The 13968-nt window shown below is 41.3% G+C and overlaps 1 protein-coding gene across 2 annotated transcripts in view; it reads left to right on the top strand.

Annotated features, from left to right (window-relative positions):
* Positions 1-13968, top strand: part of LOC117745179 (transmembrane protein 65-like) — a 28900-nt gene that overhangs the window by 6934 nt on the left and 7998 nt on the right. For both annotated transcript variants that reach the window (XM_034553301.1, XM_034553300.1), the window contains exons 3-5: positions 5767-5811; positions 8850-8917; positions 10114-10168. In XM_034553301.1, the coding sequence (XP_034409192.1) occupies positions 5767-5811; positions 8850-8917; positions 10114-10168 (168 nt within the window). The remainder of the gene's footprint in view (positions 1-5766; positions 5812-8849; positions 8918-10113; positions 10169-13968) is intronic.

Here is a 13968-nt window from a genome sequence, read left to right as displayed (position 1 = left end):
CCTGTTAGTGCATCACCAAGTGACATGGAGACACCTTCACACATTGCAAAAAACACATTGTTTTCCCCTCCGCACTGGGCACGACGTAATTGCATCTCCATGCGAGAGAGAGCCTTCCCGTTATCAAATCGGGCACCAGTTAGAATTGTATGAAAGATAAGAAAGAAACGGCAGCATATGGCTCTGCTCTTCTTTGTGGTGAAACCTAGACAGATGGATCGAGACATGAATCAAATTACTCGCGCACCACAGAAGCCCAGGTAATAATATTATGCACAGCAGGATGTGTTTGATGTTCAAGGTGCTGTTTGTTTATGTGATCCTGTCCATTCTATCACACGGTCATGATCTTGAGAGTGCAAAATCTGTCACTTTCTGCTTTTTTCATGGGACAATATGCCGAAAGTTAATAATTGTCAACCAATAATTAAAGTTGTAACTAATATGGTTAGCTCATATAATGCAATATGACCTCTCCACCCAACACACCTTCACTTTTTTTGTTCCCTCCAAACTGTTGTCTCTTTCATTTCTTTTGCTCACTCCCTGTCTTTGTATTCTTGTCTGTCGCGCTCTTATTCTGTCCCTCTCTTTCACACTTCTATGACATGTACCAAAACCCACGACACATCGTACCTCCCAGTTTTCTCCTTGGTTTGTACCCGGGCCCCAAGAGGCTTCTACTGACCTTGCTACGCAGTGGCCACGGCTGCTGATTTCACTGCAGTCCCACCAGACTAAAGGCAGCACTTTATAGTAGATATTAAGGTTTATATTTCCATGCCCTGCATTTACTGCTCTTTAGGTTTAACTCAGGAAGATATTAAGTGGCTTACATTCTTATTTACATATTAAGCAGCTACTGAGTCCAATAATCACTTCCCTCACAGCTCTGGTTTGCTCTCCACTAATTGCCATAATTAAATACTCTAATTTGTTTACAGGCTTGCCACTAATCTTTTATTTTTCCAGTGCGATGCTGGGGATGGAGTGTCGAGTACCTTTTTTTTTATGCTGATCCGACCATTTTCCGGTTTGAATGTAGGAGAGTCATGCTTTGAGTTCTGATCTGATGAATCCTAGTGTGTGCTGTTCCAGTAAAGCACAATACAACATGTAGCTCACTAGCAGTATGGTAAACAATGGAGAGGGACATGGCCGAAACCACATGGAAATATTACAGGTTGGTTCTTCACGACAATTGCAAAATTATGCACAAGCAGAAAGATTCAGCTGTGTCTTGTAAAACTGGCCCTCAATAAGCAGCTTTCTCAAATAGTTTGAATCGGTATAGTTTGTGTCAATGTCGCACTGTTAAAGAAATGTCCCCTGCGCTTGCTGATATGAACAGTAACATGCAGCATGCCGGTCCGGCCCAATGGGTCATAGTAATGAGACGTTGTCCCACACTAAACAGAAGCAATAGAAGAGACAGGAAGGTGTCTGTACACATCTACGCAGCGGTTCTCATTAGCAAGAATGAGGGGGAACACCTGTGCGTGTGTTTCTGTTTGTACCATAGGTGAGTAGGGGGCGTTAATTCGAGCAATCTGATCAACAATTATTAAACATCTACGAGGCCAGGTGTATGCAATTAACTGCAATTAACTCACATGGATGGTAGAACACCAGCTCGACTTTTGTTGCCAGCGCTGTGAACCGTTCATGTGAACGAGGAGGCTGCTGCAGGTGTTGGGTCCACTCGCAACTAACATGTGGTGAGCATTTACTGTAATACAGGTGGAATCTGTTGGTCTGTATCTCCATCATCATTTTATGTCAAATGCATAGTCTCCCAGGACCTACATCTCTGTGTGGTTTACCCGAAACCACAGGGGAAGTCTTTGTGTGAGCTATTTTAGGCAGCCCATTGCTCAATTAAAAATATTTCTCCTTCTTCTCGTCTTTGCTGTGTCCTCTGTCACTGGTTGGGTGCCCATTGTAAGATGGAGAGGAAATAAGGCTATTTTATTCTTTGCTAATTGTCAGGGGGGATATTTTCAAGGATTTTAAAGCTGCTTTAATTGGCACTGGGGGAATAGTGTGTGTATATATTTGTCTACCTGCCATATAGAGTTCACTGACCTCGCAGGAAGAGTACTTCAGTTTGTGTTGTTTCATGCCCCAATGCTTTGTATTTTCCTCCTCACAGTTGCAATAAACAGTACACTGACTGGTTAATTCTGCATTTACTGGAAGAATACTTTGGTATATTGGTAATATTTTCCCCTCGGCAGAACTTAGTATTTCAAATTGTGAGAGCAGTAGCATGTAAGCGGTTGTTAAAGGTCAGCAGACAGAAATAAATAAGCTTCCCTCAAAATGAGCGTTTATATGCAAAAGCTTCAGTTGGACTCCGTCCTATTGTCTGATCTACATGGCACTACGAGAGGGATCTAAGACGGTTGGATATAGAAACATTTCATTGATTGCTAATTAAATGTTCTGTTCGTTATTTCTAAAATCTAATCACCCATTTCTAGCACAAATTAATTTCAACTTTTTTTAAATGTGCTGCCATAACAGAGAAATCCCTCCTCGCCCGACACACATTTTTTCCCCATTTTAATACTAATGACATGCGTGCTTTGAAAATGTGCTCCTTCCTGTCTGATAAAACATAGAATAGCAAGGTGCCGTGCGATTGATGAATAGCTATAGCCTTTGGTCGGTTCTGTTCTGCTGAACCCACACACACACACACACACACACACATGCACACGCATATGCAGATAATCTGAAATAGATTCATACTGAAACACATGCTTAGACTCACACACTATGCCCCTTCACACAACAGTCGGTGTTGTATCAAACTACACTGATTATGAGACCCCTGTGTGTGAGAAGTGCAACTCAAAAATCAATAAATTCCTGAGGGGAAAACAATGCTGTTTCTTAGTCTACATTTGCTAGACAAAGCCCAAGACACACACACACACACACACACACACACACACTTCATTGTATTGCTGCAAAGTGATAAACAATGCTCCTGTAAATGTTCTGGTTTCTACGACTGTAACACCAGCACCTGAATTTGCAGAAAATCTTATTGCCTTATATATCACTGACTGAAAGGCATGTATTCATCATAACAGTTTTGCCGAGAGAGAACTTTGGCTTTTTTAGTTCCTTTTACAGACTTATCTCAAATTTTCAAAAACTCTGTTCACACTTCAATTTCATGGTTTCCCGGCACCAATAGACAAAGTGTGGAATGAGCCATTTGTCACGGCGGAACAAAGACAGGAAAGTGCTACTTTTACCTTCGCCTTAAAGCAAACACAGCTAAAGAGGACTTGGACTTGTGTTTGCTTCCTCAAACAGACATTTTATGAGCCGCAAGCTGCTGACGAAGCAATAAAAAATAAAAAAAAACAGCAAAGTGATCTTGCGGTAAAACGCAACCAACCACCACACAAATCTAGACTCGTTTGAAGATGGATGTGAGCACATCAGTCAATGCCCATCTGGCTGTCTGAGTGGGAAATATGGATCATTTCATTTAAAATATTGATTTTAATAATGACAAAATAGTTCGGCCCAACCAACGGACATAGAGCCCGCAGCAACACTTCAAAAGTAGCACAGTTCTTGCAACACGGGTGATGCTGCAGTAGGAGGATACGATAGGAGAAGAAGTAAACAAGGCTGCTTTGGTATTTAATCATGCTCGTGGCGGCATAATTATCACAGCCCTTTAAATGTTTTCACCACTCCTGTCCGTTGGAATTGAATTCCCTGGAGACGGCAGCTCTCGGGGTTTAAGGGGACTTTGCAATCAATACTTTATACCAGAGGAGTTCTTTTGGGAAATAGATGGCCATGTCAGCCATCGAGGTCCTAATAAATAGCTGGAAGAAGCCCAGTGGACTGGGAGAAAAGAATCTTCAAGGGATTCTGTATCGCGTAGATGGGAATTTTCATGCTGCTCGCGATGAGTCTGTGACTCGGTTGCATTTTCATTTGATTTCATTTTTTAAGTGATTGAAAATGGAGCAGGAGCAGGCTTCTGATTTGGGCCACAATGATGTATTGCATTATTTCTATCATGTCGAGATGGAACAGATTAGAACAATGTATCAGACGGATCACTGGCCTGTGTACTAGCATTGTTCAACCGTTGTTGCACACCTCATCAAAACTTAGACCAAGACCGACCATCCATATTGTGGTTGATAAGGCTAATAGTATACAGCACACCAGACAAGAAGAAAAGAAAAGAGCAATAATGGGTAAAGTGATTTCTGTCTGGATATTTTAAAATCCCAATTGATTATAAATTGTTCTTAGTTAACGCAGCAGTACTCTGACATCGTTAGCTCACAGATAAGCACAGGAGGAACGTTGAAAGCCTTTTAATTAAAATCCTAGAACAACCCGTGGATGAGTAATAAATGGAAATAAATGTGTTCTGGTACTGAACTGCCAAAGCCATCCATCTTCTGTGGGTAGATATCCCTCCATGAGGTTTTTCCCAAACCTGTGAGATAAGCAATATGAAACGAGAGTTAAACTGAAGACCGTAGCGTGAAGCGTGTAATGCGACACTGAGTCCTGAAAGGAAAGGAGGAAGAGAGATGGAAATGGGAGGGGACCGCCGACGGGATGGAGGCAGATGTTTCCTTTTTTTCTTCTTTTCTTTTTCTTTTTTAAGTTGTAATATTATAAGGTGGATAATGTGGCCAGTTTACCTGTAAGGTGGTAGCAATGTTAACATGTATTGAAAGTTACTGTGTGGAGCTTTTAACTTGAGGCCCGGGCAATGTTGCTGGGCCTGCTGGTGGGAAGAGAGGCACGGGAGGACCAGAACCAGGACTGAGTGGGTCAGACCCCTGCTGCAGTAAAATAAAAGGTTTTCTGAAGGGACTCTGGTGCTCAGAAACACCACTTCCGTCCTCGGGGACCACACATTCGACACTAAATGAAAGTTCCTTGTCGTGTTTTTAAGGTGGAATGAAAACACAATGCATGACGGTGTAAATAGTTGGTCATTTCCCAGAGTCAGCACCTGGAAAGCATATTTGGCATTTGCACTCGCAGCAACTCGGTGAGATTAATTTATTGGGGATCGCAAGCGTGCATGTGTATGAGTGCATGCTTGTGTTTCTGGGTGTTGGAGACAGATTGTGACTAGCCTGGTTCACCTTGTAGTGGTGCAATAACGCCTGCAAGGGACGGAACAGACTTCATTATGTGGACGACCATTTCCACTCACAAATCCAATTTCACAGAAAGTGCAAAGGAAATTAGCTTTTCGGTCTTCAGCCTTAGAACTAAAGTAATTATCACGTGTTGCATCACAGTTCAGTGACAATTCTGTTAATGTGGCACATCTGGTGTGACACCAATTCTATTCTACAACCTCTCGACAACAGTTACAGCTGTTTAACTTCACGGTTCAAAATGTGGAACAAATGTGTTCAGATCTCAGTGTTTCCAGCAAGCCTCCTGTGAACCCTGATTGGCAGTAGAATTATCCCTCGCTGACGTCACTTTTGCCCTCATGCGTCTTCGGCAACGAGGGAGGTGCTCTTTGCTCCTCTCCCTCGCTCCCTTTCATCTCCTCTGACACATTGCTAAAATGTCCTCCTCTCTCCTTGTCCTATTTGTTTCCCCTGTGTCTGAAAAGGTCTTACAGGCCTTGCCATTTATGAACGATCTAACATTTATCCTGACTCCCTCCCTCCTCCCATAGAAAAACAGGCCACAGGAAATGCAGATGCTTCATAATAACTGTATTCTTCTTCTCTTCTTTTTTAGGGACGCTGGAAGTTGCACCACCTACTTCAGCAGAGTTGAGATATGGTAAGCAGGTTGTTTTTTCGTATAACCCTTTATGTGTATTTGACCAATCGTGTTCATGTAGAGGGAGGGCTGATTGAAAGAGTGACATGATACACCGATGTGAGAATTGATGATTCATCTTGTCAAGTGGCCGCCTGGATTCACGTCCCTCATTTAACCGCCAATAAACCGGGAAGATTAATGATGATCAGTCGTCATTAATGAGCAGGTTACTGTGGTTCATACTTTGTTTCCATGGTCTCCCCAAAGGAGAGGAAAGTCATCCTCGATGTGAACCTGGCTAATAGGGTTGCATGTTGAACACATGTGCCATTAGCTATCGCCCTTGATGTCCCAAACTAATTGGTTCCTGAGAATATCAGTAACAGAAAATAGATTAATGTGAGACACAGTGGTTTTTTTGGATGCAGAGGAAGATGACAAACTGAAAGATTATGGTCCCGTCACTTTATGACACACTTTTTTCCGACTCCGTTATGCTTGGTCATGTGATGACTGTTTCCACCACAGTTAGCAGAACACACACACACACACAGCAAGAAAACAAACTAGTTGGTAAACAGGCTCCTTGTACTCCACCTGCTGCACAGTAACATGCACTGTCAGGACACCTAATGGCCTTTTTATATTGTACATTTAATGAGTCATCTTTATGGAAAGAAGAGGGGGGGACAGACATTTCACTTGCAATACGAAGCGCTTCGTATTTGGTGTGAATTGGTCATAACCTATAGAATGTGTTGCAGATGATTTCTCCTGACACTCGTACACAGATGTAATCCACCTGCACACACTCAACTAAAAGTTTATGCAGGCATACTTCACACAGCGCTGCTCAGTTACTGACATGACCTCAGATTTCTCTCCTCTTGCGGAGAGGTTGGAAAAGCCTGCTGGTTAACCCAATATAGTTCACTTCAACCTTAGTTTGACAAAGAGATATTTGACTCCAAGCAAAAAATCATCATGTGAGAAATGTCTCCTGTGACGCTCTGTGTTTCTCTGCTGAAAAATGAAAATGCTGTTTTTCTTTCAAAAGAAACATCCACTAAGCCGGCTTTCAGCAGCGAACGCAGCACTCGTGATTTCCCCTCCAGACAGCAAATTAGTGTTGTGTGTGTGTACTGTTTTTGAGTGTTGATGAAAGTGCCTTTTCATTACTATAAAGATTATAAAAAAATTATAAAATATACTATATTACTGTAATCTGTTTTAAAGCTTTTTTTCCTTTTTGCAGACTAAAAGGACAATTTGCTTTTTGGAGCTAAAGCTGAAGTGTGCCAATGAGATTGTCACAACAATTGTTGTTTTTAATTTACAAACTTTTTCAAAAGGTATATTCGTATAAAATGTCACTACCCCTTTTATGCAGTGCCTCTGCAGCTTGTTTTCCCACCAAATAAAAACCAACAACATCTGTTAAGTTCTTATGTGGTAACAATTAATGACAACAAAAAGTGCAGTAACTGCAGTCCCCTTTTTAATTTCCAGAGGAGCCCGGGGGAGCTAAGAGGTTCTCATTTTAATTGTGAGACCTCGGTGATCCCAGTATTCATAAAAGCTGTGTGGTAAGTTTGAAGTTCAGTTCCTGGTCAACAACCAGATCTGTGCTGGATGTTTTTAAAACGCAGTCATGTGACCCGTCGTCACTAAATTGTACAGTCGATAGGCTCGTTCGACACAATAGCAATGCATGCCGTCACGCTAATCTAAAAGCATATCTTATGTGATTGATGAAGATAAAGCTTGATTACACCAACACATGTTTAATACGCAGTCATGGGACCTAAATCATATCAAGACGAGCATCAAGTGTTTCACAGGCAGACATAAAAAGGACAACAGATAGAATGCACTCCAGATGCACGCAAGTTTTCCTCATTAATATACAAACGGGCATGAATTAATCTGAACGAGGTCTGCATGGATCGATCCACTTTCCAGGCGAGGCAGCTCCTCTCCAACGAGCCTTTTGATTCTTTATACAAAAGGTTTTACGACCGAGCCACGAGGCACGCGGTCTGATTTCTCACCCGAAGACTTCACTCTTTGGTTCTACGCCGTCTTTTCTGCAGAAGGGCGTCATGTCCTGGCACCAAGGGATGCGGTGTTCTTCAAAATTCAATCAAAATTTGCCCTTGGGATCGCATTATAGTAGAGTCTGTGTTTTAAGATATGAACATATGATGGGGCGGGGATTTGTGAGCTCACGCAGCAAGATTCATAACTATTCACAGGTAATGAAACAGCTGCAGCAGAATAAGAGCTTGAGAAAAGAAATGACTGATGTCCAGCATCGATTATGCTTGAAGCAAACACTTCCTGCAGATCGATGAATTGAACTTCACCTGAACACCTCAGACCCCCCACTAGAGTAGACCAAACCTCCCTGGGGCGGTTGGTGACATTTCACTGGACCAGCTGTTTATTAGACGGTATATCTCACAGTGACTCTATTTGTGCACGTAAAGGGGATAAATACATTACTTTATATGTAGAGTTATGTACATTCTGATGGCCTGTTTGGAAGTGGAGCTGTTTGATATGTATGACTCTATTTGCACACAAGGTCACGGTTCAATCTGTTTTTTTAATTTAAAAGATGAAAATACTTTATTGTTTTATTGCTGGCCTGACGACTTACCCGCCTTTATATAATACTGGTGCTTAATAATACCTTTTCTGTTACATATATATATATATATATATATATATATATATATATATATATATAGAATATGTGTTGAACTAAATCCGCACACTGCAGCTGTTTTTGTAATATTCTTCCACAATTATATCTGTAACGGCAACATATTAAAAACATTAATGAATAAAGGTTTATTTCGAGCATCTCCCAAAAGGTGATTCATAGTCTTAATTGTCTTTTCCGCCCAGAAGTGTTTTGTGTCTAATGATATAATGTTATAGCATCTTCTTTGTCTTAATTATGTTGCAGTTCTGCCCCTCAAGACTCTGTTATGTTATTTGCTAATGTAGACATAAAGACAATACTTTTTGTTGTGTGTGTTATGTTACAGTTCTGCTGCACAATGCAATCCCATTCGTTGGATTTGGATTCCTGGACAACTGCATCATGATTGTTGCCGTAAGTCTGTCAGCGCCAGTGGGTATAAGGATGTACTCGGTGTTGGGAGATTGATTTCCACAGAGGGAACGTGTGCACAAAGAATGTGTTGCAGAGGGAAGCGTTCTTTGGAAGCAAACGCCGGGGGAGAAGGAGAAAAATAAATACAAATGTGTTGGATGCTTCTGTATTTATATTTCCTGTTACTCGTCTCCGTTTCTCAGAGTCCTTACTTTTCTAGTCCGTCTTTAATCATCTGCCTGCCACAAGCTGTACCCACTCTGTATTTAGTCTTTGGGAAGTTGTTTAAATAATAATAATAATAATTTTAATAAGTGTGCTTTCACTGCAGGGTTTTTAAAAACACGGATACAAGGGATTCCTGGAGGCCTCTGCAAAGAGATGGAAAGACAAATGCAGTGTGAAAAAAAATATTATAAAATAATGAAAAGAGAATGAGCTGAAACAATAAATTGAGCATAACGAAATGGTATAACTTTTCAGAAAAAGTAAGAATATGTGTTATGTATCGTTTTTTTTTCTTTTCATGAAGTAGAAAAATGTGAAATCAATAACTAATGATTTTTTTGAGGCTTTTTTTGAGTTGCCTGTGAAATGTGCATTTGATTAAAAACAATTATGTTTTAATTGACGTGAAAGTCTGAGAAACTGGTGCACCCAGCCTGAAGGCTGATTTCCATAAGAGCTCTGCACTAAAACTAAGAAATTATAAACTATAAACTAAAGGACTAAAAGCTTCCAGCATTTCTAAAAAAAGGGCTCTTATTGGAAGCCATTCGTGGCCATTTTGATCATTAAATAGCCAATGGTAGCTTCTATGAAAGTTCTACTAGCTTTTGAAGATTGTCTAGAAGCTAAAATGCTATCGCAACCATTTATGAACAGACCTTTTGAAGTTAAAAAGAGAAGAGAGATGTTATTCGACTTAAACAGAGGAAGTTGTCGCTACTAGAGATTACAAATATATATAAATACAGACATCATGGACCATCGATTAGCCCCTCATGATGACGCAAAGTTAGCCTCAATTAGATAAGTAATGTCAGTATTCCTTTCTGAATATCATTGAGAAAGAACATCAAATGCATTTCATGTCATACTCAAGTTTTATAGAATGACAGAAAAATATTGAAAGCTTTCTGTCTTACAAATGAACCATAATGAGTGTTTTCTGTGTGTGTGTGTGTTTCTCCCAGGGCACACACATTGAGTTATCCATCGGCGTGGTCCTCGGCATTTCAACTATGGCTGGTAAGAGAATCTCATGATCCTAATGTAACTCAATATCTCATAAGAAATATTGATATGTTTGAATTGGTAAAGTTTCACACTCAGACTTCATTTCAAAAGTATGAGTCGGAGGCAGAGAGATGTTGCTGCTTTTTTTTCTTCTCTGCAACCACATTTCTATTTGATGTTTTTTGTTCTGGAGGGGCAATGAAGCACTATATATTGTTGAAAACATCTTTGTTTGATGTCATGAATGGTTTTCACTGTACAACGTTCTACCTGCACTGACACCAGAGAAACATCCATGTTGCTGCAACGCCGACTTTGATCAGTCCTCTAAACGCGCCTCGTTTGCCTTCTTGTAAATTTGCAGACATAATCAGTCCAATTACAGTTATAATATAATTGCTCACGTTACAGACAGATTTGGGTAAAAAAAATCTTAAAGCAAACTTATATTTGATAGAAACAAACTATTACCTGAGACTTGGTTTAGGTTCACATACAAATTTTGGGGGGGACGGTGCTGTTGTTGCTCGTAAAGATCCATTTGTCTCATTAAACTCATCTTAGACTTGGAGAAGTCAAAGTGGATGCTGTCACAGAGCAGAGGCGCCTGTTTCATACTGGAGAGTATTTGTTCATTACCTTTTGAAACATCTACATTGAATGGATGATTGGGATTATGATTAAGAGCAATTCCAGGCCTGGTGGGATTTATCGACAAAGGGCTTATCAGGTTGAAAAGATGTGTAGTAGATAGTTTGACAGCCTGTTATCTCTGAGTGGCATAAAGATATCTGACATTGAGCTCTAGCTGCAGAAATCCACAGTAAATCCACGATTTGAAAATAAATGCTCCATAAAGACTAAAAGCAGAAAGGGCTTCTGTTCTTTCCTCCAGCACAGCCTCAACCTAGTTTCTCACAGCAGTGGTAGTGTGTCTCGTTCTTGCTACTTTTGGGACATGTGGGGGATCTGCGAATTCAAGAGGCTGTCGTTATCGAGCCCATTCCAGAGTGAGTAATGCTCGTGTCAAGTCTGCAGTCAAGTCCACCAATCACACATTTTATATCGGAGGTAAATGTGGCTCAGTCGGCTCGATGAGGAGGGACGCCGCACCTCTCCAACGTGGTATACTGCTGAATTGGGTCACAGTAACTTTCTTTTCAAAATCCATTACAAATTACAACTAGTTGGACACATTTTTAGGTTATCATATTGATATTGCATCAATATGATTAACACAACATACTGTATACATGCCTCCCAGGTTGGGTTTCTTCACATCTGTCCCTTTTAATCTCGGGTTTACTGGTTTGTTCCCACACTCGCCTGCCTTTTCTGAAGGCACTCTAGAGCTGCAACTGCATACACACACACTTGTAGGCACACATACATCAAATACACACCCACCATTGAGTGATGACACGTGTATCTGTAGGTATGTGTTATTGTTGCTGTAGAAAGCCCCTGGGTATAGATAGGTGTTGCTCATATACAGCTGGTGAGTGAACCAAGCAGGAGACAACAACAAGACGGCGCCACAGTCTCCCATTGTCTGTTTCACATTGTTTTACAGACAATGTATCCACAAATAGATGTTGGTGGATAATGCACATGCAGACAGTACCTCTGATTTTGCTCCAGGTCCAGAAAGTGTCTGTGAAAGATGGAGATGTCCATCATAAAGTCTGCATGTGATAAAAGGAACAGAAGGAAGGAAAATAAGGACGGAAATATAAAGTATCTTGTATTCTCTCACTTGTTTTATAACTCAACAAATGTTGTAAAAGTGTCTGTGACATAGTTGGCTACATCTTTGTAACTGCTTGAGAATCACTTGTTCTGTGTGAGTGTGATTGCACCTCTCAGCACCCCGTAGAGATGCTCTTGATCTGCAGAGATAACAGCCAGTTAAAGGCAAACAGCCGACCTCGGCTTTTTTATACATTTGATTAGCATGAACACATAATCAAGCCTGATGGGGCTCTTCCATTACATCAGCCTCTTCGGGGTCTTGTACAAGGTATGATCTATAATGACAGCAAATTATTAGTTATTACCACTTGTTTTCTATTTTAATCCTCTTCATCCCAACACTGCCAGGAGGCCGTTGCCCAGAACGGATTGTGTAGCAACCACAAATGTAACAGCAAAGAGACAAAGTACATTGAGAACATACAGCAGTTATGTCATTTTTAAAGTATCAGCCATCATTCTTCAGACGGGATGTACAGTGTACAGACGGACAGTTCATTATAAAGTTTGTCAAATACCATTACAGGGATGCAACATTTGTCAGGCGTGAATATAACTAGGCACACAAATAAATTCAGGCCCTAAAAAAGATGACGTTTCTAAGGCACTAATTATTATAACTCTCCCATATTCAACACGGTCAGGGTCCTCGGCCCGCTGAAACACACGGCGAACAACACTCATGAGACTGTGGCTCTTTAAAGTCTGATCTGAATTCCTCCGTGATTTTTCATATGGAGGCAGGTCCTGTGGGTACTTTTATTCCGATGTACAACTACAGATTGTTAGTAGGGAGAGAGTCACGGCATTGGATTGAAGCACTCAAGGCCTCCTGCCAGAGTTAGATGGAGATTGCTCCTCAGCAGCAATGGCCCCGCTGCTTCCTTTCCATTCCCCTGAGGACGTCCGTGTCTCTGCGACAGCTCGAGCAATACTCGGGGTCATGTGCGACAGAGAGCAGCTGAGCCACTACTACAGTAACGCACAAGCAACACAACACGCAGATTCTTTAACGCAACATCTCCCCACTCATGGATAATGACACATACTTGCTCATTAGTTATTTCAGCGTGCCCTCACCCTCCTCTCCTCTGACACTGCTCTGGTTATTCATGGAGCGTTATTAGGCTCAGCAATGCATCTGCCTTTTTTTAATGAGCTCAGAATGCACTGTCCATCATATCCTGTGCAAAAACCCAAGATGGTAAAAATAAGCAGTATGGTTACTGACCTAAAGTGAATCCGGAAAGTATTCACAGCGCTTCCCTTTTTCCACATTTTGTTATGTGACAGCCTTATTCCAAAATGGATTAAATTCATTATTTTCCTCAACATTCTACACACAACCCATAATGACAAAGGGAAAACTGTTTTTTGCAAATTTTTGCAAATCTATTAAAAATAAAGAACGAAAACATAACATGTACATAAGTATTCGCAGCCTTTGCTCAATACTTTGTTGAAGCACCTTTGGCAGCAATTACAGCCTCAAGTCTTCTTGGGTATGATTCCACAAGCTTGGCACACCTATTTCTGGGCAGCTTCTCCCATTCTTCTTTGCAGAACCTCTCAAGTTCCATCAGGTTGGATGGGCAGCGTCGGTGGACAGACATTTTCAGATCTCTCCAGAGATGTTCAATCGTGTTCAAGTCCGGGCTCTGGCTGGGCCACTCCAGGACATTCACAGAGTTGTCCCGAAGCCACTCCTTTGTTATCTTGGCTGTGTGCTTCGGGTCGTTGTCCTGTTGGAAGATGAACCATCGCCCCAGTCTGAGGTCCAGAGCGCTCTGGAGCATGTTTTCATCCAGGATTTCTCTGTACATTGCTGCATTCATCTTTCCTGACTAGTCTCCCAGTTCCTCCTGCTGAAAAACATCCCCACAGCATGATGCTGCCACCACCATGCTTCACTGTAGGGATGGTATTGGCCAGGTGATGAGCAGTGCCTGGTTTCCTCCAGACATGACGCTTGGCATTCAGGCCAAAGAGTTCAATCTTTGTTTCATCAGACCAGAGAATTTTGTTTCTTATGGTCTGAGAGTCCTTCAGGTGCCTTTTTT

Source organism: Cyclopterus lumpus, chromosome 16 (genome assembly GCF_009769545.1).
Source record: "Cyclopterus lumpus isolate fCycLum1 chromosome 16, fCycLum1.pri, whole genome shotgun sequence".
Lineage (NCBI taxonomy): Eukaryota > Metazoa > Chordata > Actinopteri > Perciformes > Cyclopteridae > Cyclopterus > Cyclopterus lumpus.
This window is presented reverse-complemented; position numbering and strand designations above follow the sequence as displayed.